The sequence below is a fragment of the Thecamonas trahens genome (assembly GCF_000142905.1).
Source record: "Thecamonas trahens ATCC 50062 unplaced genomic scaffold supercont1.9, whole genome shotgun sequence".
Lineage (NCBI taxonomy): Eukaryota > Apusomonadida > Apusomonadidae > Thecamonas > Thecamonas trahens.
The window spans coordinates 308,900-331,318 of record NW_013657671.1 but is presented as its reverse complement, the minus strand read 5'-3'; the positions used below and the strand labels follow the sequence as shown (position 1 = coordinate 331,318).

Sequence of the window (22,419 nt, the reverse complement as noted above, 5' to 3'; positions counted from 1 at the left end):
ATCAACTGACGGGGGGGGGGGGGGAGGGGGAAGGGGAGGGATACGAGAGAAAGGACAGGGTATATGGGGTAGCGGTGGTGGGGTGGACGTGGGCTGCACGAGGGGGGAGGGGGGAGGAAGGGGAGGGGGAGGTCGGCGGCTGTGGCGGGGAGAAAATTAGGCCGCGCGACATGGGTATGGGCATGGGAGGAGACGGGGAGGGAAGGGAGGCAAAGGGGAGGGGAAAGAGGGAGGGGCCGTACCTGGACAGTGGTGGGGGTGGGCATTGTGGAGAGAGGGAGAGGGGTGGGCCTGGATGTTGGGTGCGGGAGGTGGGGGTGGGTAGGGAGGGTTGGCTTGGGGGTGGCGGTGGTCGCCTGCGATGGGCAGGCGTGGACGGCGGCGTGGACGGATTAAAAGGTAAGGTGTGTAGGCCACATTGTAATCGAGTACGCTACATGGTGTCGAGGTAGTGGAAGCAAAACAGGCAGCCCATGGCGAGCATCCACGCACCAGACTCGCCAAAGGCGATGAGGGTGTAGTAGTAGCCGGCGTTGTAGAGGCCAGTGTCGCACTTGGCCTCGGACGAGGTAAAGACAAAGATCGACGAGATTCCGGCAACAAGGACCATCGAGGCGGCGACGACGGCAGTGGAGAGCATGCACGCCGTGTGGTAGACCTTGGCGGTCATTCGGGCCTCGCCCGGCGACGATGACGACGGCGGCAGCGAGGTCTTGGTCATCACGGCGCGGATGCGGGCGTAGAAGAGGCCCAACGAAGTGCAGGTCAGCATGCCAAACCAGGTGGCAAGGAGGGCCAGTCCAATGTTGATCTTTTTGTCGCATGGATCGTCGTAGTTGACGTACAGAATGGCCGAGCAGGTGATAAAGACCACGAGGTTGAACACAAACACCGTGGTGGCGACCCCGATGCGGATCCAGTCTCCGCAATCCAGCTTGGCTTTGGGCTCTGCCATTCGCCGCGTCACTGCAGGTACTTGCTCGGCTTCGGCCGGCTCAGCAACCGCCGCCCGTGACGCCGCCGTCGATCGCCCTCCCTTGCTCCGCCGCACCCGCTTGTTGCGCTTTGCCTGCGGCTCGTCGACGCCTCCGGCACCACCATCACCGCCTGCTGCTGCACCAATCGCGCCAGCCGATGCTCTCCCCGCCGCCGCCGCTGTTCCGATTGTCCGTGACTTGCGCCTGGTGTGCTTGGGCGCGTACCGCCCGCCCACCAGCCGCCCAAACCTGTCACGCTGTGGCTCGACATACTCGGGCGGCTGGGGCTTGTTCTCACCCGCGCCTGCCTGTGCCGACCGTGCTACCCGCGGAACGACGTCCTCCAGCTCTGCGCATGCCGAGAGTGAGTAAAGGCAGGGGAAGGGGGGGGAGGGGAGGGGAGGGGGGGAAGGGATATTGGCGGGGCGTACCGGCTGAGCCAGAGCCTGTGTACGACGCCGACGACCATGACGACGACGACGGTGCAGGCACTGTAGGGAGCGCATCAGGTCTCATAGACAAGACAGCCGCGCCGGAGAAGTCGAGTCAGGTCTCGAACTGACTACTGCCTGTTCCCCTTCTCCTCCCCCGTCCTCTCTGCCGTGCAACGGCTAGTGATGCACGGCCAGGGAGTCGCCAGCCAATGCCCGGCCGCCGCTGGCTCATGGCACCAGGCTCCGGCTCAGCGGGCCACACACACACACACAGAGCGAACCCGTAAGACGTCATCATCACCATCAGTTATGTCCATGTGTTTCTTTGACCCTTTTACTTTGCTACGCTCCGGCTCCGAAACCTCAGATCACAGCCGATTGCCCGCACCTTGGCGCCCCAGGTGACGACGATACCCGTGCCTGGCTGGCGCCCACCGCAGTCGTCCATCATTGGCCATCGCCACAGCCACACCCGCACGCATCCCTCTCTCGCCTCTCATTCTCACGTACTTGCACCTCATGAGCTCTGCACCCGACCAGCCGCCACCGGGAGCCGAGAGCAATGACCCGCTCGAGGTCCTGCACCACCTCTTTGCCCGCATCGAGTACCAGCGGGAGGTTGCCGAGGCCGCCCGCCACAAGCTCGCCGCGCTGCGGACGACTCAGAGCAGGCTGGGCGATGCAGGACGGGCGCTGAGGGCGCTTCCGCAGCCGCCGCGGCGGCATGCTTTTGTCTCGCTCCACACCGCCCTCTCGACGGAGGATGTCGACGCATCGGCTGCCATCGCCGCCGCAGACGGGCCGGCGGCGGACCACGTGGACCTCGCCGATCCGCGCAACATCGAGCCGGGCCTCAAGTGGGTCGACGCCCCAGTGACCGGCCTCGTTGCCGCCCGGCTCCCACACAACGTGGCGTTTAATGTTCTGGATGCCCGCGCTGCGCGGCTTGCCCGCGACATCGACGCCGCCATTGCAGAGTACAACGACGCCGTCGCACGGCTCGACCTCCTCGAAGTCTCGCTCCGCGACTCGACTGGTGTCCAGCTGCTCCCGCTCACCGTCGCCAGCAGCGGCTACAAGGTCTGGGCCCGCGATCTGTACACTCAGCCCAAGGCTGCATTGATTTAACGTCTCGCAGGCCCCGAGGCCTTGGAAATCGAGTAGTTGAGACTTGCGATGTACCGCGCCACCACCTCAACCGTGACCAGAGCGACGGCTTCGCTGAGAATAGCCTTGACAGCCGAGCCCTCGAGGCCGGTCTGTCGCCCAGTCGCATTCGGTCCTTCAGCGCCAATGAGCATCTCGGAGCCCGAGACGACCGGCTCCAGGTCGGGGAGGATGCCGTTCTTGCCGTAGACGGGTATCTGCGGAATGAGACCTTGCACCCGGGCCCTCATGGCCGGGAGCTGGACTTCGACAAATGGCGTGAGGCCTAGAACCGTGGCCGGTGCGTCGCTGCTGCTGGCGGTGATGGTGTCGAGCAGCGGGACAAGCTGGGAGTTACGAGCGACGATAAAGGCCTGCAACAGCCGGTTCCGATGCACCTCGGTCAGCTGCAGCCAGTGTGCAAACTTGAAGAGCGTGGCCAACGCCGCCTTGATCGCCGCCTTGCGCATCACAATGATGAGTGTGACGTACGAGTGCCGGCCCAGGTAGGCCGGAAACACGGAGCAGACCACAAACTCTAGCGCAGTCTCGTTGACAGACTGCAGGACCCGCGCCACATGCAGCCGCGCCATTCGGAACGTGTTCGAGCCAAACGAGAAGCCTGGTGCGTCACACGCCGCCGTCGCCGTCATGTACCGCAGCTCGGCTGGCAAATGCCACATGAGCCACATGAACTTGTCCAGCTTGTCGTCGCCTGACCACGTAAACTCGGCAAGCGGAACATGGTCAGGCGAGAGCACCGCCGCCTGTGGTGAGAGCGCTATCGTGTGGATCACAAGCTGGACGACTTCGTATAGCACCGCAGCCTGCAGCCCGCGCTCGGCCTGGATGTACGCCGGCGTAAAGAGCTCGATATTGCCGCCTTGCCGCAGAACCCGCCCCACGTTGATAAGATACGTGTTGACATGTTCCTCCATCGACGGCGTCAGTGAGTTGTGTCCGACGGTGAAAAGCGATGAGGTCATCAGCCGCGGGAGCCGGGTCAACAGGTTGCCATCCAGCCGCAGCGTCCGTGCCGACAGGCTCCGCACGCTTATCTCCTGGCTCGGCGAGAGCTCGCCGGCCACAGCAGGCACGTCCGAGATGACATTGTACGAGAGGTCTAGCACCGAGACTGTGCCCTTCAGCCACGCACTCACCGGAAACTCGGCAATCTGGTTGTGCGACGCCACAAACTGCCGCAGTGCAGGCACCGCCAGCAGCGCTTCAAAGTCGCTGAGCTTGCGGAGCCGGTTGTGCGAGACGTCGACCACCTCGATGGCCGGCGGTGCAAAGCCGGCCGGGAACGAGTACAGCTGGTTCGACGACACGTCGAGCGTCCGGAGCTTTTCGAGCGCCACGATAGAGCCCGGCAGTGATGCGAGGTGATTGCCCTGCACCTCAAGGCTTGTCATGACAGTGAACGACCCAAACACGTCCGGCAGCACAGCAAGGCCGCAGTGCGCCACGCGGAGCGCAAGAAGCGAGCACAGCCCGCCGATCTCAGCCGGAAGCGTCTGCAGCCTCGAGTGGCGGACATCGAGCGTATGAAGTGCTGTCAGCGCTCCGATCCCGGCCGGGAGCGAGCGGAACCCACAATGAGACACATTCAGCTCCTTGAGCTCGACAAGCGAGTCAAGCGTGGTAGGCAGGTCAAACTGGGCAGCCTTGCGCTGGAATAGCTCGTCCTCAACATTTGCAAAGAACGAGAGCCCCGTCACGAGGTACTCGTCACTCACAGTTGCCTCAGCCACGCCGCCGCCAAGTACCAGTGTCTCGGCCGCCACCCGCTCCGGCTCGTTGAGGCAGACCTCACAAAGCAGCCGCCCCTCGGTGCACACAAGGCACTTGTACAGCTTGGCAGTAGACTTGCACACCATGCAGCCGACAAACGAGAGGCCGCTTGTGACCTGGCTGTGGCAGTGCGACGCCAGAATCGGCTCATATGCGTCAGCTTCCGCCGCACTCGAAGCCACGTCCGGCTTGTTATCCGAGATGTCGAGGCGTGTGAGCGCAGTCCAGTGGCGAACCACATACGGGTCGAGCTCCTGGAGCTTGTTGCCCCGGAGATCCAGCGTCTCCAGCTTGATCAGGCTGGCCATCGAGTGCGGAAGCCGCAACAACATGCAGTTGCTGGCACGCAACACTGTGAGTGCCTTGAGCTTGCCAATGCTCTGGGGCAGCGACCTCAGCTTGTTGTCCGACACAGAGAGCTCAGTGAGCGATGTCAGATGACCGAGCCCCTCGGGGAGCGACTCGAGAGCGCACTTGCTGACGTTAAGCTCTGTCAGCTTGCTGAGCTTGAACAGGGTGTCCGGGAGGGAGCCGAGCGGATTGCGCGAGAGCACAAGCGCGGTGACGTCCGGGTTCTGGAAGACTTGCTGCGGAATGAACTTGAGATCGCGCGACGAGAGGTGGAACACCTTGCTGCCCTGGCCCTGCGAGACGGGAACCGCCACAAGCTGACCGTTGACATCGCGGTTGTGGAGGTAGTCCATGTGCGAGGTGCGGCTGACGTCCACAAGCTGCGCCGCAGCCACGGGCGCCGCAGCCTTTTTGGCAGACGCCGACTTCCGCTCCGCCAGCGTTTTGGGCCTGCCTTGGTCGCCACGACCGCCAGCGCCGGGCTTCGCAAACATCGCTGCCTTGGGCGCAAACATCGCCGTCGGCGACGAGTCAAAAACAAAGGTCGTTGCCGGGACAGACGGCGATGTGTAGGCACCGGCGCCGGCCATCGCCCCGCTCGCCTCCACGCCTCCAGGCTCGTCGGCTCCAGGCTCCTCGCCGCCATCGTCCGACTCGCTGAGTCCTCCGCTCGAGTACTCGTCAGCTTCCTTGCCCGCTGCCTTGGCCGAGACCCGGCTTGCCTTGTCAGCCCCGCCCTCGGACGCCGCAGACGGTGAGGCCGAGCCGAAGCGCGACGCTGGCGACGCCGACGAGAACCGCGACTTGGCCCCACCCGAGCCGAACTTGAACACCATAGGCTTGCGCTGAGGACTTGCGCTCGCCCCTTCTCCCTCCTCCTTGCCCTTGTTGACCGCGTGCTTAGAGTCCATGGTCGGCAGAGCGGTATGCTTTGTGGAGACTTCTGAAGGTCTGTCAGAGTGTGTGTGGGAGGGGGGGGGGGAGCGGGTGACGTCTGCACGGTGATCTTCTATCGCTCCGTTTTCGATTCTGCGGCTTGGCAACTGCAGGCTGTAAGTTTGCTACGCGGCTCGTTCAAAGGTGGAGAAGCTGTCAGGGCGCGGGATAGTAGCAGGAGCGGCGGATTGAAGAACGAAACGGGCATAGTCCGAGGTCTGGAGACCGGCTGAAGCAAGGGCGTAGCCGATGCGAGCGCGCTCGTCTTGAAAGACTTGAACATTAGTGTAGCCAGCCGGCGCCTTGAAGAGCGGCTTTTGCGTCTGCGCATCTTTGTGGGCCTGCCAGGCAGCCGTGGGCTGGATCAAGCGCTTGGGATCAGGGGCGACGTGCGGGGCGACCTCACTGGCGAGGGCATGGAGTCGTTCGTCGCGGGCGGCATCGGCGGCAGCCTTGGCAGCGGCGGCAGCCTTGCGGCTGGCCACCTTGCGCTTAAACTCTGCCGCGCGATATGCGACGCGTGGGGCGTTTGAGCGGCGAGCGGCGGCCTTGGCGGCTTTGGCCGCGGCAGCAGCGCGTTCTTCGGCGCGCGCGGCGTCGCGAGCCGCGGCAGCCTTGTCAGCAGCGTATCGGGCCAGACGCTCAGCCTCTTTGGCACGACGTGCGTTCTCGCGAGCGACCTGCTCTGCTGCAGCCTGAGCAGCTGCTTGATCGGCGGCAGCTTGTTCAGCGGCTTCTGCTGCCGCACGTTCGTTGGCGATCTCGCGCCACTTGGCCAGCTCGGCATGCCAGACCCGGCGCAGACGATCAAACGCGGCGAGGTCGTCCGCTGCTGCTTGAGCAGCAGCAGCAGCAGCCTGAGCCTCCGTTTCGGACCGCAGCGCTGCTGCGGCCAGCTCTTCGACATCGCTGGCTAGCCCGGCAAGGAGAGTGGCGTGGAGCGAATGAAAGACCTTGGCGCGGCGAACAAAGGTCTCGTGGATGACACAGGCGTTGTGGGACTGGTGTGGAAGGAGTAGATGCAGCCGCTCAAACAGGTCTCGGCGCCAGTGTGGGTTGGATCTTGGTGCTTCGTCGTACTCTTTTTCGAACACAGCATGATCGCGGAGCGACCAACCGGCGCGCGGCCACAGTGCCAGCACGTCGGCGAATCGCTGGCCAAGCCGAGCTTCGCGATATGCATACGACGAGGCAAGCGCAGCAAGCTCAGATGTGGCGTCAGCGCGGACCCCATGCTCGTCCGGAGCTCCATCATGACGAGGCTCGAGCATGTCGCGCAGCTCTAGTGGGAGGCTCCCCACCACAGTGGTGCAGAGATACGCACGAGAGACAGCAGGAAAAGGGCGTTGAGAGTCGTTGTTCCCAGCAATGGAGGCCTCGAGGCGCTCGATGATCGGCTCGAGCATGACCAGATTGGCATCGATGGCAGCTTGCGCGTCGTCGAGGGCTTGGCGAACTCGGACGGCTTGGGCCTCGGTCAGCGATGCCCCGCGGGCGATGAGCGCTTGGGCGTACTGAATGCGGTCGAGTGGAAGCGGCGGAGCATTAATGGTGGCGGCGGCAATGGCTTCCGCCAGATCGAGCGGTAGGTCGACGTTGTCGGCGTCGTCGGGCTTCCCCACATCGGTGGCAGTGGCGGCGATGCGGGCGGCGGCAATCCGGAGCTCGCCCTCAAGCTGGGCGCGTTGGCGAGTGTACTTCTCGGCTTGGATCATCCACTGGCGCTGGGCTCTGCGTGTGGTGGTCGACTTGCGGGCCTTGCGGGCGGCCGAGGTGAGCTTGTCGGCAAAGGCAGCGACGTGCGACGACCGGGCTCTTGCCCGCGACAGAGCCAGCAGCGCCCGGCGGTCTCGCCCAGACATGCGGAGGGAGAGACTGCGGTGGGGTGGTACCTATGTGTGCGCGGGCGTGTGTGTGTGCTCGTGTGTGTGTTTGGTGTTCGTGTTGCGAACTGGTGGTGGTGGCGGCAGTAGTGCCAGTCGCTGCCTGCCTGCCAGGTGGTGGTGTGGTGCTCAAAGGAGCGCCAAAATGGTGTTTGGCGCGGGCGGGGAGAGCCGACGGCCGGCCTGGGCAGGGCGACGGGGACCGGAACAGGCGAAGCAAGTAGAGCCAGACTCCTCGCACTGCATACTGCATAAAGGCTGCAGACGGAATAAGGGGATGGCACGGAGCTTGGACGCTGCGTTTGAAGAGGCGCTGCGTGCGGGCGAGGCCGAGGAGGACGTGGGCGTGTTTGGCTCCCCAGGTACCGACCTGGTTTCTACGGCTGCTGTCCTTGCTGAGGCCCGGGCGGCTTCAGGGCGGAGCGCTGTGGAAGGAAGCGAGGACGAGGAAACGAGTGGAGAGGGTCAAGAAGAAGAGGGTGATGCCAAGATTGCGCATGGGCATGCGCTGCCGTACGCGCCGTCGCCGGCGCACTTTCAGGATGAGGTGGCTCTGCGGCGCGAGGTCTCGCGGCTCAACGCGCTGCTCTACGCCAACGAGTTGACCTTCCAGCGGACGCTGAGCCAGAACGACAAGCTCCGTGAGCAACTCGCGCAGGCTGCGCGCGAGGTGACAGAGGCGCAGAGCGCGGCGGGCGCGGCCAAGGAGGAGCTGATGCTGTTTCAGACCCGCAACGCGACGCCGCCCGGAGTGGCGCTGACCGAGCTACGCGGGCGGCAGCTACAGATGGTGACCATCGAGCGCGACCAGCTGCGGATGCACGTGGCAGCGCGTGACGAGACTGTTTCTCAGCTCCGCATGCAGGTTGGGCTCATCCACGACGAGCGCATGGACCAGATTGTCGCCTTGGAGCGCGAGATCGAGCGTCTTAACCAGTCGCTTGCGTCGGCGGCGGTGCTGGCCAAGTCGCGCGGTGCACGAGCCGACAAGCTTGCGGCCCAGCTTGCGACGCTCTCGCGCGAGGCCGACGAACGTGTGTACAACGCCGAACAGCGCGCAGCACTCGAGACTGCCAAGCTCCGCGAGCTTCGCTCAGAGGTCGAGGCTGAGTCGGCCCGCGCTGCGGCTGCTGAAGCACGGGCTGAAACGTACGCAGCGCGGAGCTGTGACGCCGAGGCTACAGCTGCGGCGCTGCAGGCATCGGCCACAGCACTGCGGGCTGATTTGGACGAGGCGCGGCGCCAGTTGGACACCGTGTCGGGCGGTCACGCGCTGGCCGAGATGGCTGCCGCATTTGATGCGCGGCTGGATGAGCTCCAAGGAGAACTGGCAGCAGCGAGGCGGGGTGCGAGTGGCATGATCGCACAAGCAGGCGAAGAAGCAGGCGACGATGCAGGTGGCGAGGCTGAGAAGAGCTTTGTTCAGGATCTCGGCGCCTACCTTGCTCCGGCGTTGTTCGAGCTTGGTGGAGACGAGACCGAGGTCGGTGCAGACGAGACGCAGGCTGTGGTCCAGCCTGACGAAACTAGCCAGAGCATCAGCTTCTCAGGCCGCACGGTCTTTGAGCAGCCTGCTGTTGCCGAAGCCGCTGCGCAAACCGAGGCCACTGACCGGCGCGAGTCTGAGACTCAGACCGAGGAGCAGGTGGAGGCGGTGGCACAGGCCTCGGCCAAGGCGTCCCCGCAGCTTGCAGCGGCGATTGCTGAGGTTCGGTCGTTGACAAACACCAACGCGCGGCTGGTGCACGAGCTGCACACAGCGCAAGCCGAGGTGCGTTCGGCGCGGGCCGGGCATGACACGGCTCTCGATGAGATGCGGCGGTCGCTCGAGGCGGTGGAGGCGCGGCTGGCGGACATGGCGGCAGCGTACACCGAGCTCCGCGACGAACACTCTGCGCTCCAGCACCGGCACGCCCTTTTGAGTGAGAAGCACCACGCGACGCTCGAGCAGCACCGCGAAGCACTACTGGCGCTCAAGGACTCGGCGCCGCACATCGCGTTCGAGACGCTGCGCGAGGAGATTGTCGCGCTCCACGCATCGTACGTCCGCGACAAGCGGGCGCTGGAGCGCAAGCTTCGCAAGCGCAGTGCGGCTGGCGGACCGGGCGTTCGCGACGTGGTGCCGGACGATGTTGAGCCGTGGGCCAACGAGAGCCACGAGCTCGATACCACGGCTGGCCTCGACCACACCGCTTTCCTCATCCGGCCATCGCCGTCGCCTGTTCGGTAGTAACCTGCTTGTGCGCTGATGGCAGTACCGTCTGTCACGAGCGACCACGACCCGCGGCGAGGACGACAGCAGTTGTCGGGCCTGTGTCTGCGTTTGTGTTCCCCTGTTTGTATCTTGAACAATGTTGTCAATGCCTCGTTCGGTTTCTTGGTCGGTGTCAGTGTTCGGGTGAAGTTGACCTGAAGCCACTTTTTTTGCGTCGCTGCCTTTGGTGTGCGGTCTCGGTCCCGCGCCAGCGCCAGTCTCGTGGCACTGCTCTTCCTCGTCTACGACGGAGATGCTTTCCCCCATTGCGTCCCCGGTGCGGAGAGGAAACCGTGCGCGGCCCAAGTACTTGCCCACGCCGGACCCAACTGTGTTTGACTCGCGGGCCTATGTGGAGAAGAGCCACAGCGCCAAGGCCAAGGCCTGTCCCTCACCACCGTCAAAGTCGCCTGCCGTCTCGCGGCTGTTCGCCCGGCGGCCAGGGGCCGACTCGGTCATTGTGCATTCGTCCGCCATGCTTGCGGCTACGCCGGTCACCACGAGCATGCCCTACCGCTCGCCATGTACGTGTATCTTCCTCCTTGTGTGTCGTTCTCTCCTCCACCTCTTCCTCTCCCGCCCCTGCAGGAGTTCCCCAGTCGCCGTCTGCCACCGCGTGATGGCGCGCATTTTTGGCGCCAAATGTCCCACACAAGGCACACTCACGGCGAGGATGGGTGAAATGGCAGACGTCTCGCCGTTCCCGGCCGAGCATGCATCCATGTTTGCAGCCGAGTTTGAGGTCCAGGGTCGGCTGGGCTCGGGCTCGTTTGCCGAGGTCTTCAAGGCGTTGTGGAAGGTGGATGGGCAGGTGTATGCGGTGAAGAAGAGCCGGCACCAGTTCCGCGGAACTCGTGATCGGCGACGGGCTATCCAAGAGGTGGAGGCCATTGCGGAGCTGCACTCGGATCACTGTGTCAAGTACTATCGGGCATGGGAGGAGGACGGATTCCTGTACATCCAGATGGAATTCTGCGCGCAGGGCTCGCTGATGAACTTCATTGACTCGCACGCGGTGCTAGAGGAGGAGCTCATCTGGCACGCGCTCATCGACATTGCGCTCGGGCTGGAGCACATCCACTCGGCCGGCTTCCTTCACTTGGACATCAAGCCGGAGAACATTCTGCTGGACCAGAACGGCTCGCTCAAGATCGGAGACTTTGGGATCACTGTCCGGCTCGAGGGCGGCTCGTCGCAGACGGCGGCGCTGGCCAAGGTCGACCTCGAGGGCGATCCGGCGTACCTACCGCAAGAGGTGCTGCAAGACGATCCGAGCAAGCCTGTGGGCTCAGGAGTAGACATTTTCTCGCTCGGGGCGACGGTGCTCGAGATGGCGGCCAACATCGAGATGCCGCGCGGCGGCCCTCTGTGGCACGATCTGCGCGAGGGCCGGCTCCCGTTGGAGGCAATGGAGCGGCACAAGCGGTCTGCTGAGCTTGTGGCTACTGTGCAGTGGATGATGGATCCGGATCCTGCCAAACGGCCGTCGGCGGCCGAGCTGCTGGCGCACCCGCCGATCCGGCGGCGGTCGCTCCACGAACGCAACGACGTGGATGGAGGCGGCAAGCTGCGGTCCAAGGTCCAGGCCTTTTGCGCTGCAGGTGCTCATCTGGTCTCCAACATTTTGGCGTCGCCGTTCCGGTCGATGACCAACGGCTCGAAGCTCGATGCGGAGCTCTCGCCGATTCACTCGCCGTCGCGGTCTGGCGAAGCATCGTCCGAGTCGTCTGACGCAGCACAGAGCAGCAGCCTGCCAACGTTTACGCTCTCGCGGCCAATGCGGGCTGGCGAGTCGGACTCGGAGTCGATTGACGATGAAGAGATCCGGGCCATGGGCTTCCCGTCGGCGGTTCTGTTTGACGATTCAGACGACGACGAGGCGTCGGTCCGCATGCGCGACTCACCGACGGTAGCGGACATTGGGAACATTTCGCGCCATCTTGGGTTTGATGACGACTCGGTGGACTGCAGCGACGATGACAACGAGGCCGTCGACGACAGCGAGCCTGCGGGCCTGCTCTTCTCGCCCGGCTTTGAGCTCGGCTCACCGGTCCGGGGCGGGATCACCATCGACGTCACGCCGGCATCTGCGGTCAAGTCGCCGCCGACTGGCGCGGTGGCGACGCCGACGACCGAGCTCTTTGCTGTTGCCGCCGACTCGCCCTCGTTTGTTCCGTCGTCTTCGTCGCGCATTGCTCTGCGCAAGCGCGTGTCTTCCAAGTTTGCTCCGCTCCAGGTGTCGACGGTCGGCAAAGTGAGTGCCAAGCAGCCGGCGCTGGTTACACCGCGCGGCGGATGGGACCTTGTTACGCCGCGGACAACATCTGACACGATCTTTGCCTTGCCTGCGGTGAAGAAGCAGTCGCCGCTCACATTTGCGGCGGGTGCCACGCCGGTCGCGGCGGGTGCGGCGTCGGCCAAGTCTACGGCTTCCACGCTCTCTGCTCTTGCGGTCGTGCCCGAGTGGGTTTCGGGCGCACGGGCTTTTGGGCCTGCGGCAGCCTTCGGTCTTGTGCTTGTTGTCGTGGCGGCGCTGCTGGAGGCGGTTGTGTTTTCGGCACCGGGCTGGTCGCTCTCGAGTTTGGGGCGTATTCTGATGCTCGGCGCGCTGGCCTCGCTCCTCATGCTGGCTTGCTCCAAGGCGTGGGTGGCGCAGCTGAAGGTACGCGATGTGGCGGCCATCGGGACGCTGGGGATGGGATACGCGGTGGTGCAGGCCGTGACGGCGTGAGTGCGGCGGCGGGTGGATGCTGGTGATTGCTTCGTGTACAAAGTTAAGAAATGCAAATGTGAGCCTCACACATGGGCGGGCTACGTGGTGAAGTCAAGAAGTGTGTCGATAAAGGCAGCGTGGAACCAAGCCTCGCCGCCGGGCAGCCAGTGAATGGCAGTGTTGACGAGCTTGCCCGATGGATCTGAAAGTGTCTCGCCGCTGGCGCTCACCCTGAGGGTGAGCGGAGTAAGGGCGAGGCCGGGGGTGTCGGGGAGGAGGCCCGATTGGGTGATGGTCATAAAGACGGCGGTGGGATCGAAGAGGTCCTCGGTCGAGTTGTGGCAGCAGAGCATGCCGGCCGGGCCGCAGACCTTGTACTGCGACCAGAAGCAGTAGCTGGAGAGGAGAGTGGTGACCATGGGGTGGTCGGCAGTGTTGTTGGCGGCGACGAGGGCGCGGAAGAGCGGGCCGTCGATGGTTGACTGAGAGGTGTCGATCGGAGCGAGGTGGACGGGCCAGGTCTGGGCAAAGAGGGCTTGCGACGCCGACACGTCCTCGGCAATGTTGTACTCTGGGCACGGCCCGGGCTTGCCGTCGTAGCAGGTGTGAATAGAGCCGCCCATGGCCGAGATGAGCGTGACACGGCCGGCGGCAGCTGGAAACCGCTTGGCCAGCGCCGCGAGGTTGACAAAGGGAGCGAGTGCGACGATAACGAGGGGCTCGGGCGAGGCGTTGAGGAGGGCGGCGGCGGCGGCGACGCCGTCGGTGTGAACGCCACCGGGGTAGGATGCGAGCGGAAAGTCGGCAGCCCAGGGGTAGAGCGGGCCAATGGTGTCATCTTGCTGGATGCCGATGCCAATGGGGATGTGTGAGGCGTTGTACGCCGTGAGATACTTTGCCACGATGTGCGCCCGCTTGACGGTGTCGTGGGCGGCAGTGGTTACCATCTTGACCTCGATGTGCGGCGAGGCGAGGAGGTAGGCGAGCGCCCACGAGTCATCGAACTCGTCGCCGACTATACCGTGTGTCTGGGGTGAGTGGGAGATGGAGGTGATGAGGGGGGGAGGCGGAGGGAGGGAGGGGGGGGGGGAGGGAGGGTGGGGGCGTACTATCCGTGTCGACGATGACGGCGAGGCGATGAGTGGCAGCCGCGGCAGGGAAGCAAGCCGCAAGAGCAAGGACGAGACAGCAGGCGGCGGCAAGGAGTGTGTGCCAGCCCATGGTGGAAGGGAAGAGGCGGGGGAGGTAGAAGAGTGCATGGGCAAAGGAGGGGGCGAGTATGGGGGCCGGGGCATCTCTGGCTGTTTGTGTTTGTGTCACGCGGCAATCGATGGAAGTCGATGGCTGGCAGCAGGGCAGGGGCGGGGCGCACGGCATTCTGTCGTTTCGGTGGACGGCACCCGACTCTCGCCCATCGACGATGTCGTCCAACCCGTTCGGTGACTCGCGCAAGGGCGACGACGCGCACCTGCGGGAAATCCTGGGAGGCAAGGACTCGAAGGAAAAGGTGACTGCAGTGAAGAACGTCATCTATGCCATGACTGTAGGCAAGGACATGTCGCGGCTGTTCATGGACGGTAGGTGCAGAGACGCAGCAGTAGCAGCAGCGGGCGGCAGGAACAGGGTGGCCGCATTGAAGCCCCAGGCAGCGGCCTGAAAAATTCGGGCAGGCGCTGCGGGGTGGGGGGGGGGGGGGAGGTCGCGGGTGGGGGTAGTGGGGTAGGTAGGTAGGGAGGGAGGGAGGGAGAGGGGTGTGGGCGAGGGAGTGTGGGTGGTGGGATGGGCGGGGTGTGTGGGGTAGTACTCACTGCCGACGGGCTGAATGGGCATGGGCGCGGTGTGCGGCTGGCTGGTTGTTCGGGGGCGGCGGCAGTGGTGAACTGCATCCAGACCAAGGACCTCGAGCTGAAGAAGCTGGTGTACCTGTATGTGATGAACTATGCGCAGAGCAAGCCGGACCTTGCGATTTCTGCCATCAACACGTTTCTCAAGGACACGCACAACCACAACCCCCTCATTCGGGCGCTGGCGATCCGGACGATGGGGTCAATCCGTGTGGACACGATGATCGAACACCTGACGGAGCCGCTGACTGCGGCGCTTCGGGACGAGGACGCGTATGTGCGCAAGACTGCGGCAGTGTGTGTGGCCAAGTTGTATGCGATGAACCGTTCGATTGTGGCGGACCACGGGTTTCTGGAGTCGCTGCAGGGCCTGCTGGAGGATGGCAACCCGATGGTTGTAGCCAACGCGGTGGCGGCTCTGTCCGAGATCCAAGCGACAACGACGGCGCCTGTGTTTGAGATCAAGGCTGCGACGCTGAACCAGATTCTGACTGCGCTCTCCGAGTGCACCGAGTGGGGCCAGGTGTTTATTCTGGACGCGCTTGCGCGGTACTCGCCGGTGGACCCGCGGGAGGCCGAGTCGATCATCGAGCGTGTTGTGCCGCGGCTGAACCACCGCAACTCGTCGGTGGCACTCTCTGCAATCCGGGTTCTTGTCAAGTACCTGGACTTTGTGACTTCGCAGTCGTTCATCCGGGCGACGTGCAAGCGGATGTCGCAGCCGCTCGCGTCGCTCCTCAACGACCAGGAAAAGCCGCCGGAGATCCAGTACGTGGCACTCCGCAACATCAACCTGATCATCCAGCGGTGGCCCAACCTGCTGACCTCGATCTCGCACGTGAGGATGCTGTTCTGCAACTACGACGACCCGATCTACGTCAAGCTCGAGAAGCTGGAGATTTTGGTCAAGCTTGCGTCCGAGTCCAACATTGAGCTGCTACTCCTCGAGTTTAAGACGTACGCGCAAGAGGTGGACGTGGAGTTTGTGCGCAAGGCAGTGCGTGCGATCGGGCGGTGCGCGATCAAGCTGGAGCGGTCGGCGCAGGCGTGCATTGACGTCTTGCTCACGCTCATCGAAACCAAGGTCAATTACGTGGTGCAGGAGGCGATCATTGTCATCAAGGACATTTTCCGCAAGTACCCGAACCGGTACGAGTCGATCATTGCCACGTTGTGCGAGAACCTGGACGAGCTCGACGAGCCCGAGGCCAAGGCGTCGATGATCTGGATTGTCGGCGAGTACGCGGAGCGGATCGACAACGCCGACGAGCTGCTGGACTCCTTCCTGGAGACGTATGCTGACGAGGTTGTCGATGTGCAGATGGCGCTCCTCACCGCCATTGTCAAGCTCTTCCTCAAGCGGCACACCGATGCGCAGGACATGGTCCACGACGTGTTGCAGCTGGTGACCCAGACGGCGGACGATCCGGACCTCCGCGACCGCGGGTTCCTGTACTGGCGGCTGCTGTCGTCGAATCCCGAGGCGGCCAAGGCTATTGTGCTGTCGAACAAGCCGTTTGTGTCGGACGACCTCGGCGAGATCGAGCCGTCGCTCCTCGGCAAGCTACTGGACAACGTGGCGACGCTCTCGTCGGTCTTCTACAAGCCGCCGAGTCGTTTGTGGTCATCACCTCGCACTCGTACGACGACGACGACGACGATGACGACGACACGTCGGCGCCCGACGGCAAGAAGGCCAAGCGCAAGGCGCCGGAGCGCAAAATCGACCCGACCAAGCTGCCCAACTACGCCAACACAGCGGCACCTGCTCCGGTCGCTGCGGCGGCGAGCGGCGGCGCCAATGCTGGCCTGAGCGGCGGTGCCAGCGGCGGCAACACGAAAACGGCGGCTACCGCAGGCACGAGCGGTGGCGCTAGCACGGGCGGCTCGCTGATTGACCTCATGTCCGGCTCGTCAGTGGTGGGCGGGAGCGGTTCTGGTGCCGGCGCGCCGCCGCCGTCGGGCGGCTCGCTGCTGGATCTGCTCTCGGGCGGGGCGCCGAGCAACGGAGGCGGCGCCGGCGCTCCGCCGCCATCGGGCGGCTCGCTCCTCGATCTCATGTCGGGCGGCGCAAGCAGCTCTGGCGGCGCCAGTGTTGGTGTCGGTGCGAGCTCGCCGAAGCGGTACGTGCAGCCGTCGAGCGTGGTCCTCCCGGCGAGCAACGGCAAGGGCATGGAGGTGGCGACGTCGATCCGGCGGGCCGACGGGGCGATCTTCATGGACCTCACGATCACGAACAAGTCGCTGGCACCGATCGGGCAGTTCCAGGCCGTGTTCAACAAGTCGTCGTTTGGGCTCGTGCCCGGCTCGGCCATCGGCATCTCGTCGGTGGCGCCCGGGGCGACGGCGACATTTGCGCTCCCGCTGGGTACCAACGGCGAGATGGCGCTGTCGAACCCGCTGATGTCGCTCCAGGTTGCGCTCAAGAACAACGTCGAAGTCTTCTACTTTCTGTGCATGGTCCCGCTCGGGGCGGTGCTGGTCGAGGACGGCAAGCTCGAGCGGCCGGCGTTTATCCAGGGCTGGAAGGCGCTGAGCGGCGAGCAGGAGTCCAAGACCACCGTGAGCGTCAAGGCTGGTGTCAGCCTCGAGAGTGCCATGGCTACGCTCGAAGCCAACAACATCTTTGTCATCGCCAAGCACGCCAACGAGGCCATGTCGCAGATGCTCGTCTTCACCTCGGCCAAGACAACCAACGGCATTGTCATCATGTCCGAGTTCAACTTTACGCTTGCCGGCGAGGCCGTGGTCAAGCTCGACCTCACCACCCATGTGGCGCAGACGCCTGTCCTTCCTGTGTTTGAAGAGTACGTGAAGGCTGTGTTTGGCGCGTGAGAGGGGGAGAAGCAGGGTAAACTGTGCGGAGCGGGTCTTGCAGGTCACCTGCTTGATTTACTCGTCGTCAAAGAACATGCGGGGAGCGATGTTCATGGCCTGGAGCTCCTGGAACAGGAGCTTGCCGGCGTAGGGGACGTTGACCTGATAGATGCGGGTGGTGTTGTTGCAGGCCTGGCAGTAGAACTGGGCCGACTTGACGTTTGCGACGGCGGGGAGGCCACAGAGGGCGCAGACGTGGATGCGGTAGGGGTCCGAGGAGTAGAAGAGGCGGTCGCGGAGGGCGACGGCGACGCCGTGGGCGAGGAACGAGTCGCGTTCCATCTCACCAAAGCGAAGGCCACCGGAGCGGGCACGACCCTCGGTAGGCTGGCGGACAAGGACCGAGGTGGGGCCGCGAGAACGGGCGTGGATCTTGAGGTCGACCATGTGGCGGAGGCGCTGGTAGAAGGTCGGGCCGAAGAAGATAAGAGCGTCGAGCTTGCGGCCGGTGAAGCCCGAGTAGAGAACCTCGTTACCGTAGCGGTGGTAGCCGAGCTTGTGGAGCTGGTCGGCGACGTTGGAGACGGTGAGGTCAGCGAACGGAGTGGCGTCGCCAAACAGGCCCTGGATGGACGAGACCTTGCCAAGAATGCACTCGACGAGCTGGCCGATGGTCATCCGCGACGGGATGGCGTGCGGGTTCATGATGATGTCGGGCGAGATTCCCTCGAGGGAGAACGGCATGTCCTCCTGGCGGTAGGTGATGCCGACGGTGCCCTTCTGGCCGTGGCGGGAGGAGAACTTGTCGCCGATGTGCGGGATGCAGATCTTGCGGACGCGGACCTTGACAAAGCGGCAGCCCTCCTCGTTGGTGGAGATCATGACGCGGTCGACGATGCCGGTCTCGCCGCGCTTGTGCAGGGTCGAGGCGTCCTTCTTGGCGCGCCAGGGGCGGCCGCCCGGGGCGCGGGCGTTGTCGTCGGTGACCTCGGGCAGCGGGCCGGTCTTGCCGATGATGGCGTCCTCGCCGGTGACGCGGGTGCCCGGGGCGACAAAGCCGTCGTCGTCGAGCTTGTCAAAGTTGCCGTGCGGGATGCGGTCGAGCTCGTCGACGTTTGGCTTCTCGAACGTTTCCGAGAGCGACTTGTCGAACGAGGCCGGGCGCTCTTCGTCCTTGTACGACTTGAACGAGACGGAGCGGAAAAAGCCGCGATCGATCGACGACTGGTTCATGATGAGCGAGTCTTCCTGGTTGTAGCCCGAGTAGCAAGCGACAGCGACAATGGCGTTCTGGCCAGCGGGCAGGTCGCCAAAGTGCAGGTAGCGCATGGCTTGGGTGCGGACGAGCGGCTTCTGCGGGTAGTAGAGCACGTTCGAGTGGGTATCCATGCGGAGCTGGTACGACGAGACTGGGATGCCCATGGCCTGTTTGCCCATGGCCGACTGGTACGTGTTTCGCGGCGACTGGTTGTGGTCCGGAAAGGGAATAATCGAGGCGCAAATGCCGAGGATCATGGACGGGTGGATCTCACAGTGGGTGTAGAGGAACTCCTGCGAGGCAATCTTGAGGTCGTTGGGGGTCATGGCGACCAGCAGGGTCTGCTCCTCCTCGGTGTCGACAAACTCGACCTTGCCCTGCTCGATGAGCTTGTTCCACCCGGTGCCGACGACGTCTCCGGTCTGGTGGAGCTTAAGCACCTCTGTGCGCTTGAGGACAAGCTTGCGGTCGGCGCCAACAATGTACAGCGGGCGGAGGCAGCGCCCGGCGTCGGTGTAGATGCGGAGCTCGCGGTCGTTGAGGACCGGGACGAACGAAGCCTCGACCGAGATGTCGCCACGCCGGCGCAGGTTGCGGAGCATGGTAAGGAGCTCAAGAGCGTTGTGGTGGATGCCGACCCAGCGCCCGTTGACAAAGACCTTGGTGGCGGTCTGGATGTCGACCGCACCGACCTCCTCGAGGTCCTGCAGCGACCAGTCTTGGAGGAAGCCGAGGATGGGCGAGGTCTCCGAACCGACAGAGACGTACGTCATGAGCGAGAGGTTCTTGACGAGGCCGCACGCCTGGCCCTCAGGCGTCTCGGCGGGGCAGACCATGCCCCAGTGGGTGTTGTGCAGCTGGCGCGGCTTGGTCAGCTTGCCCTCGCGGCCGATGGGCGTGTTGAGCCGGCGGAGGTGCGAGAGCGACGAGGCAAAGGTGAGCCGGTTGAGGACCTGCGAGACGCCGGCCTTGGCAATGGAGCCCATCTTTTGGGTTCCCCAATTGCCGGTTGCAAGGCAGTACTTCATGCGCTGGCCGATGATCGACGGCTTGACGGCAAGCTTGATCATGTCGAGCTCGAGAGCGCCTCCCGAGGACTCGAGCTCGAGCATGAGGTACTCACGGGTCTCCTTGGACACCTGCTTGACAAGGCCGCGGAAGAGCGAGGTGAGGAGCGGGCCGGCAAGGTCCATCCGCTTGTTGCCGTAGTGGTCGCGGTCGTCCTGCTCGCGGCGGCCAAGCGCAACCTGGAGCATTTTGTTGATCATGTACCCGAGGTAGTACGCCTTCTTGAGCTCGGAAAAGTCGGTGACGCCCACGTGCGGGAGCATCTCCTTCTGCAGCAGATCGCGCGCGTACTGCAGGCGCTTCTGCCGCGAGTTGACCTTGGTCCGCCCACGCCGCGCAATGTAGTCGAGCGCAAGGTCCTGGTCAGCAATGACCGCCGCCTCCTCCAGCGACGGCTTGATAATCTCGAGCATCTCGGCATCGACAAGATCGTAGCAGATGAGCTCCAAAATCTCGCGGTCTGCCACAAAGCCGAGCGCCTGGAAGACAAGCATGGCCGGCACGGCCTGCTGGACGTACGGCAGCTCGCACCGGATGCACTGCTGGCTCGCCTTGGCCTTGGTCGTCGGCGGCGCCTGCAGCATGAGCTTGAGCGACGAAACCGGCCGCGCGCCGGTCTCGCACGACGACCGGATCTCGCACGTGTGCGAAAACTTGCCCGACGAGTGCGTAAAGACGTACACATAGTTCTGGCTCTGCTTCTCCTGTGCAATGAGCACCTTTTCCGACCCGTTGATGACAAAGTACCCGCCCTTGTCATACGGACACTCACCGAGATCCGGGAGCTCCTTGTCTGAGTGGTTGGAGAGCGCACAGTACTCGGACCGCAGCATGATGGGCATGGCACCAAACGGCACCTTTTCGCGCAGCGCCTCGGCGGTCTGGTAGTCCATGACAAGCTGGCCGTCCTCATCCTCCACCTCTTGCCGCCGCTCGGTCACGCACTTGACGTTGACAAACAGCGAGGCTTGGTAGGTCAGGTTCCGCAGCCGCGCCTCGTTGGGCATCACCGCCGTCCGCCCGCCAGACAGCTCGGCAATCGACGGCTTAGAAATGAAAATCTGCTCAAACGCAAGCCGGTAGCTCGTCGATGTGTCCACTTCCACCTCGGTCTGGTACTGGTTACGCGCCTGGATCTCGATCGGCGGCGAGTCGTCGATCAGCTCCTGCATCGTGTTCTTGATGAACTCGTCAAACGAGTTGAGCTGCTGCCGGACAAGCGACTTTTTGCGAAAGTACTCGGAAATGACCATCCACGAGTCGTCAATGTACAGCTCGTCGTCGCCCTCGCCCTCCATCAGCCCGTCGTCGTCGTGTCCGAGCCCGAGCTCCTCATAGTCCACCATCCTTGCTGGCTGCTACTGCGACTTGCTCAAAAAACGCGCCTCTGCACACCAAGCACACACACACGCTCTTGTCGAGGTCTGCGACCCACCGGAGACTCTCCTGTTGGTACGGACCTGGTTCTGCGCTGCCTGTCCTCCTGCTGGTAGCCCCTGCTGCTTTCGCGGAAGGAGGTGGTGCGACAAGTGGTACCGGGTGGCGCGGGTGTGGTGAGGCCGGCTGGGCGACGGATGCGACTTGGGGCGGCGGCCGTCAGCTGCGGATGCGGGCTCGCACCGCCAGCCCGGGTTTTGCCAGCGTAGCAAAGACATTGGGAGCGGTGTGGCGTGTGTGATGATCCGATTGGCGTAAGTATGAGGGAGGGGGTAGATTTGGATGGATGTGGGTGTTTTGTGTGTAGGTGCTTGAATGTTGGCTTTGATTTGCTGTGGACGGCGCATGGCGGGGGGGGGGGGGGGGGGGGGGGGTCGTCGACGACCAATCAGTGTCTCCCAACCTGGGCCCATGATCAGTGGCTTTGTCCCGCGACAGAGAAAGGCCAAAGACAGGATGCACAGGATGCGAAGGATGTTAGAACGCAATCGTCTGTCGCTGGGTAACCTTGGGTCGCAGAGGTAGGTGCTCGATCGGGGTGGTGCGGTGACGGCAGGACGCCCGGGAGCTCATCGCCAGCCGCTGCCGGCTCGTGAGGGGGCGGGCGGTACATGCTTCCCAGCTCGGTGACTGGTCGGTGTGATGAAGGAAGCAAGCCAGAGGAGCAAAGTGTGCCACACAAGCGGAGCGATCCGCGTAAGGTGCTGCTACTTCCCGTTGGTGGTGACGAGCACCGCGGGGAGGTTGCATTTTCTAGATTTTCTCGAGAGCTGGACCGTTATGGGGCCTACTACGCACATCCACAGATGATAACAACACGTGGTGGGGATCCACTTATTGCTTTGGCCAGTGATGAGCTACAACGAGGCGCACGCGATGATTTCTAGCCGATGTGATGCTGCCAAGAATTAGGGTCTCAACATGGCTACATGAATCATACTATAAAAACATATTTTCTTAGTTCTAAAAAATATAAACATTTTGGTTATCAAGAATATTTTCGAAAACATAGTATAAAGTACAGTACATTAGATATATATACATTAAATTTACCAGTTTTACTTAATAATGTTTGTCTTTCTCGATGTCGGCTGGTCTGAGATCAAGGCTCAACCTGCTTCGGACTGTCCCACGTCCCTCATGCCCCCCCCCCCCCCCCCCCCCCCCCCCCACCAAAAGGGAGACCCTGATGCAAGCCTGGTCCGTTGACCGCACGTCCTAAAGCCAGAATCTTTTTGTTTTTTTTTGTCGGGGGGGCGGGTGTACTTTTATTGCTACTTGCATCACCTTTGTCGGGAGTGACCCAGACAAAACAGTCCAGGAACAAACTAAAGAGGTAGGGGCGGAGGGGCGAGGGATGGCCGCGTTCCCGCGAAACTAATGAGGAAGAACAGATCGGGTTTCCGAAGGATCCCAAAAATGCTGCTTACTCTTCCCCAGCTAACCAAGAATCAAAAGACAGCTATAACAGCCTCTACATGTACACGATATGCAAAAAAAAAAAACC

The 22,419-nt window shown here is 63.3% G+C and overlaps 10 protein-coding genes across 10 annotated transcripts in view; 4 read left to right on the top strand and 6 right to left on the bottom strand.

The window, feature by feature from the left end:
- Window positions 1-284, bottom strand: part of AMSG_11706 (uncharacterized protein) — a 909-nt gene extending 625 nt beyond the window's left edge. The window contains exon 1 of the mRNA XM_013905545.1: window positions 243-284. Within this exon, the coding sequence (XP_013760999.1) occupies window positions 243-266 (24 nt within the window). The 5' untranslated portion in view covers window positions 267-284. The remainder of the gene's footprint in view (window positions 1-242) is intronic.
- A 119-nt stretch (window positions 285-403) lies between these two features.
- Window positions 404-1,521, bottom strand: AMSG_02352 (uncharacterized protein). The gene is made up of 2 exons (XM_013905443.1): window positions 1,409-1,521; window positions 404-1,326 (listed from the first exon to the last, which is right to left on the bottom strand). The coding sequence occupies exons 1-2, from the start codon at window positions 1,491-1,493 to the stop codon at window positions 434-436; spliced, it is 978 nt and encodes a 325-aa protein (XP_013760897.1). The 5' UTR covers window positions 1,494-1,521; the 3' UTR covers window positions 404-433.
- Window positions 1,522-1,930: 409 nt separating this feature from the next.
- AMSG_02351 (uncharacterized protein) lies at window positions 1,931-2,942 on the top strand (the record flags this gene model as incomplete). The annotated part of the gene is made up of 1 exon (XM_013905442.1): window positions 1,931-2,942. The coding sequence occupies one exon, from the start codon at window positions 1,931-1,933 to the stop codon at window positions 2,537-2,539; it is 609 nt and encodes a 202-aa protein (XP_013760896.1). The 3' UTR covers window positions 2,540-2,942.
- AMSG_02350 (uncharacterized protein) lies at window positions 2,606-5,613 on the bottom strand (the record flags this gene model as incomplete). The annotated part of the gene is made up of 2 exons (XM_013905441.1): window positions 2,606-2,632; window positions 2,731-5,613. 2 exons carry the CDS (start codon window positions 5,611-5,613, stop codon window positions 2,606-2,608), a joined length of 2,910 nt encoding a protein of 969 aa, XP_013760895.1.
- Window positions 5,614-5,763: 150 nt separating this feature from the next.
- On the bottom strand, window positions 5,764-7,500 carry AMSG_02349 (uncharacterized protein; the record flags this gene model as incomplete). Its single annotated transcript, XM_013905440.1, has 1 exon — window positions 5,764-7,500. The coding sequence occupies one exon, from the start codon at window positions 7,498-7,500 to the stop codon at window positions 5,764-5,766; it is 1,737 nt and encodes a 578-aa protein (XP_013760894.1).
- A 298-nt stretch (window positions 7,501-7,798) lies between these two features.
- On the top strand, window positions 7,799-9,751 carry AMSG_02348 (uncharacterized protein; the record flags this gene model as incomplete). The annotated part of the gene is made up of 1 exon (XM_013905439.1): window positions 7,799-9,751. One exon carries the CDS (start codon window positions 7,799-7,801, stop codon window positions 9,749-9,751), a length of 1,953 nt encoding a protein of 650 aa, XP_013760893.1.
- A 706-nt stretch (window positions 9,752-10,457) lies between these two features.
- On the top strand, window positions 10,458-12,632 carry AMSG_02347 (WEE protein kinase; the record flags this gene model as incomplete). The annotated part of the gene is made up of 1 exon (XM_013905438.1): window positions 10,458-12,632. One exon carries the CDS (start codon window positions 10,458-10,460, stop codon window positions 12,504-12,506), a length of 2,049 nt encoding a protein of 682 aa, XP_013760892.1. The 3' UTR covers window positions 12,507-12,632.
- Window positions 12,185-13,709, bottom strand: AMSG_02346 (inosine-uridine preferring nucleoside hydrolase superfamily protein; the record flags this gene model as incomplete). Its single annotated transcript, XM_013905437.1, has 2 exons — window positions 12,185-13,503; window positions 13,598-13,709. The coding sequence occupies 2 exons, from the start codon at window positions 13,707-13,709 to the stop codon at window positions 12,587-12,589; spliced, it is 1,029 nt and encodes a 342-aa protein (XP_013760891.1). The 3' UTR covers window positions 12,185-12,586.
- A 58-nt stretch (window positions 13,710-13,767) lies between these two features.
- AMSG_02345 (coatomer) lies at window positions 13,768-17,167 on the top strand (the record flags this gene model as incomplete). Its single annotated transcript, XM_013905436.1, has 3 exons — window positions 13,768-14,065; window positions 14,362-15,908; window positions 15,947-17,167. 3 exons carry the CDS (start codon window positions 13,768-13,770, stop codon window positions 17,165-17,167), a joined length of 3,066 nt encoding a protein of 1,021 aa, XP_013760890.1.
- Window positions 17,168-17,200: 33 nt separating this feature from the next.
- AMSG_02344 (DNA-directed RNA polymerase) lies at window positions 17,201-20,997 on the bottom strand. Its single transcript, XM_013905435.1, has one exon. It carries the CDS (start codon window positions 20,819-20,821, stop codon window positions 17,225-17,227), a length of 3,597 nt encoding a protein of 1,198 aa, XP_013760889.1. The 5' UTR covers window positions 20,822-20,997; the 3' UTR covers window positions 17,201-17,224.
- Window positions 20,998-22,419: the final 1,422 nt, after the last annotated feature.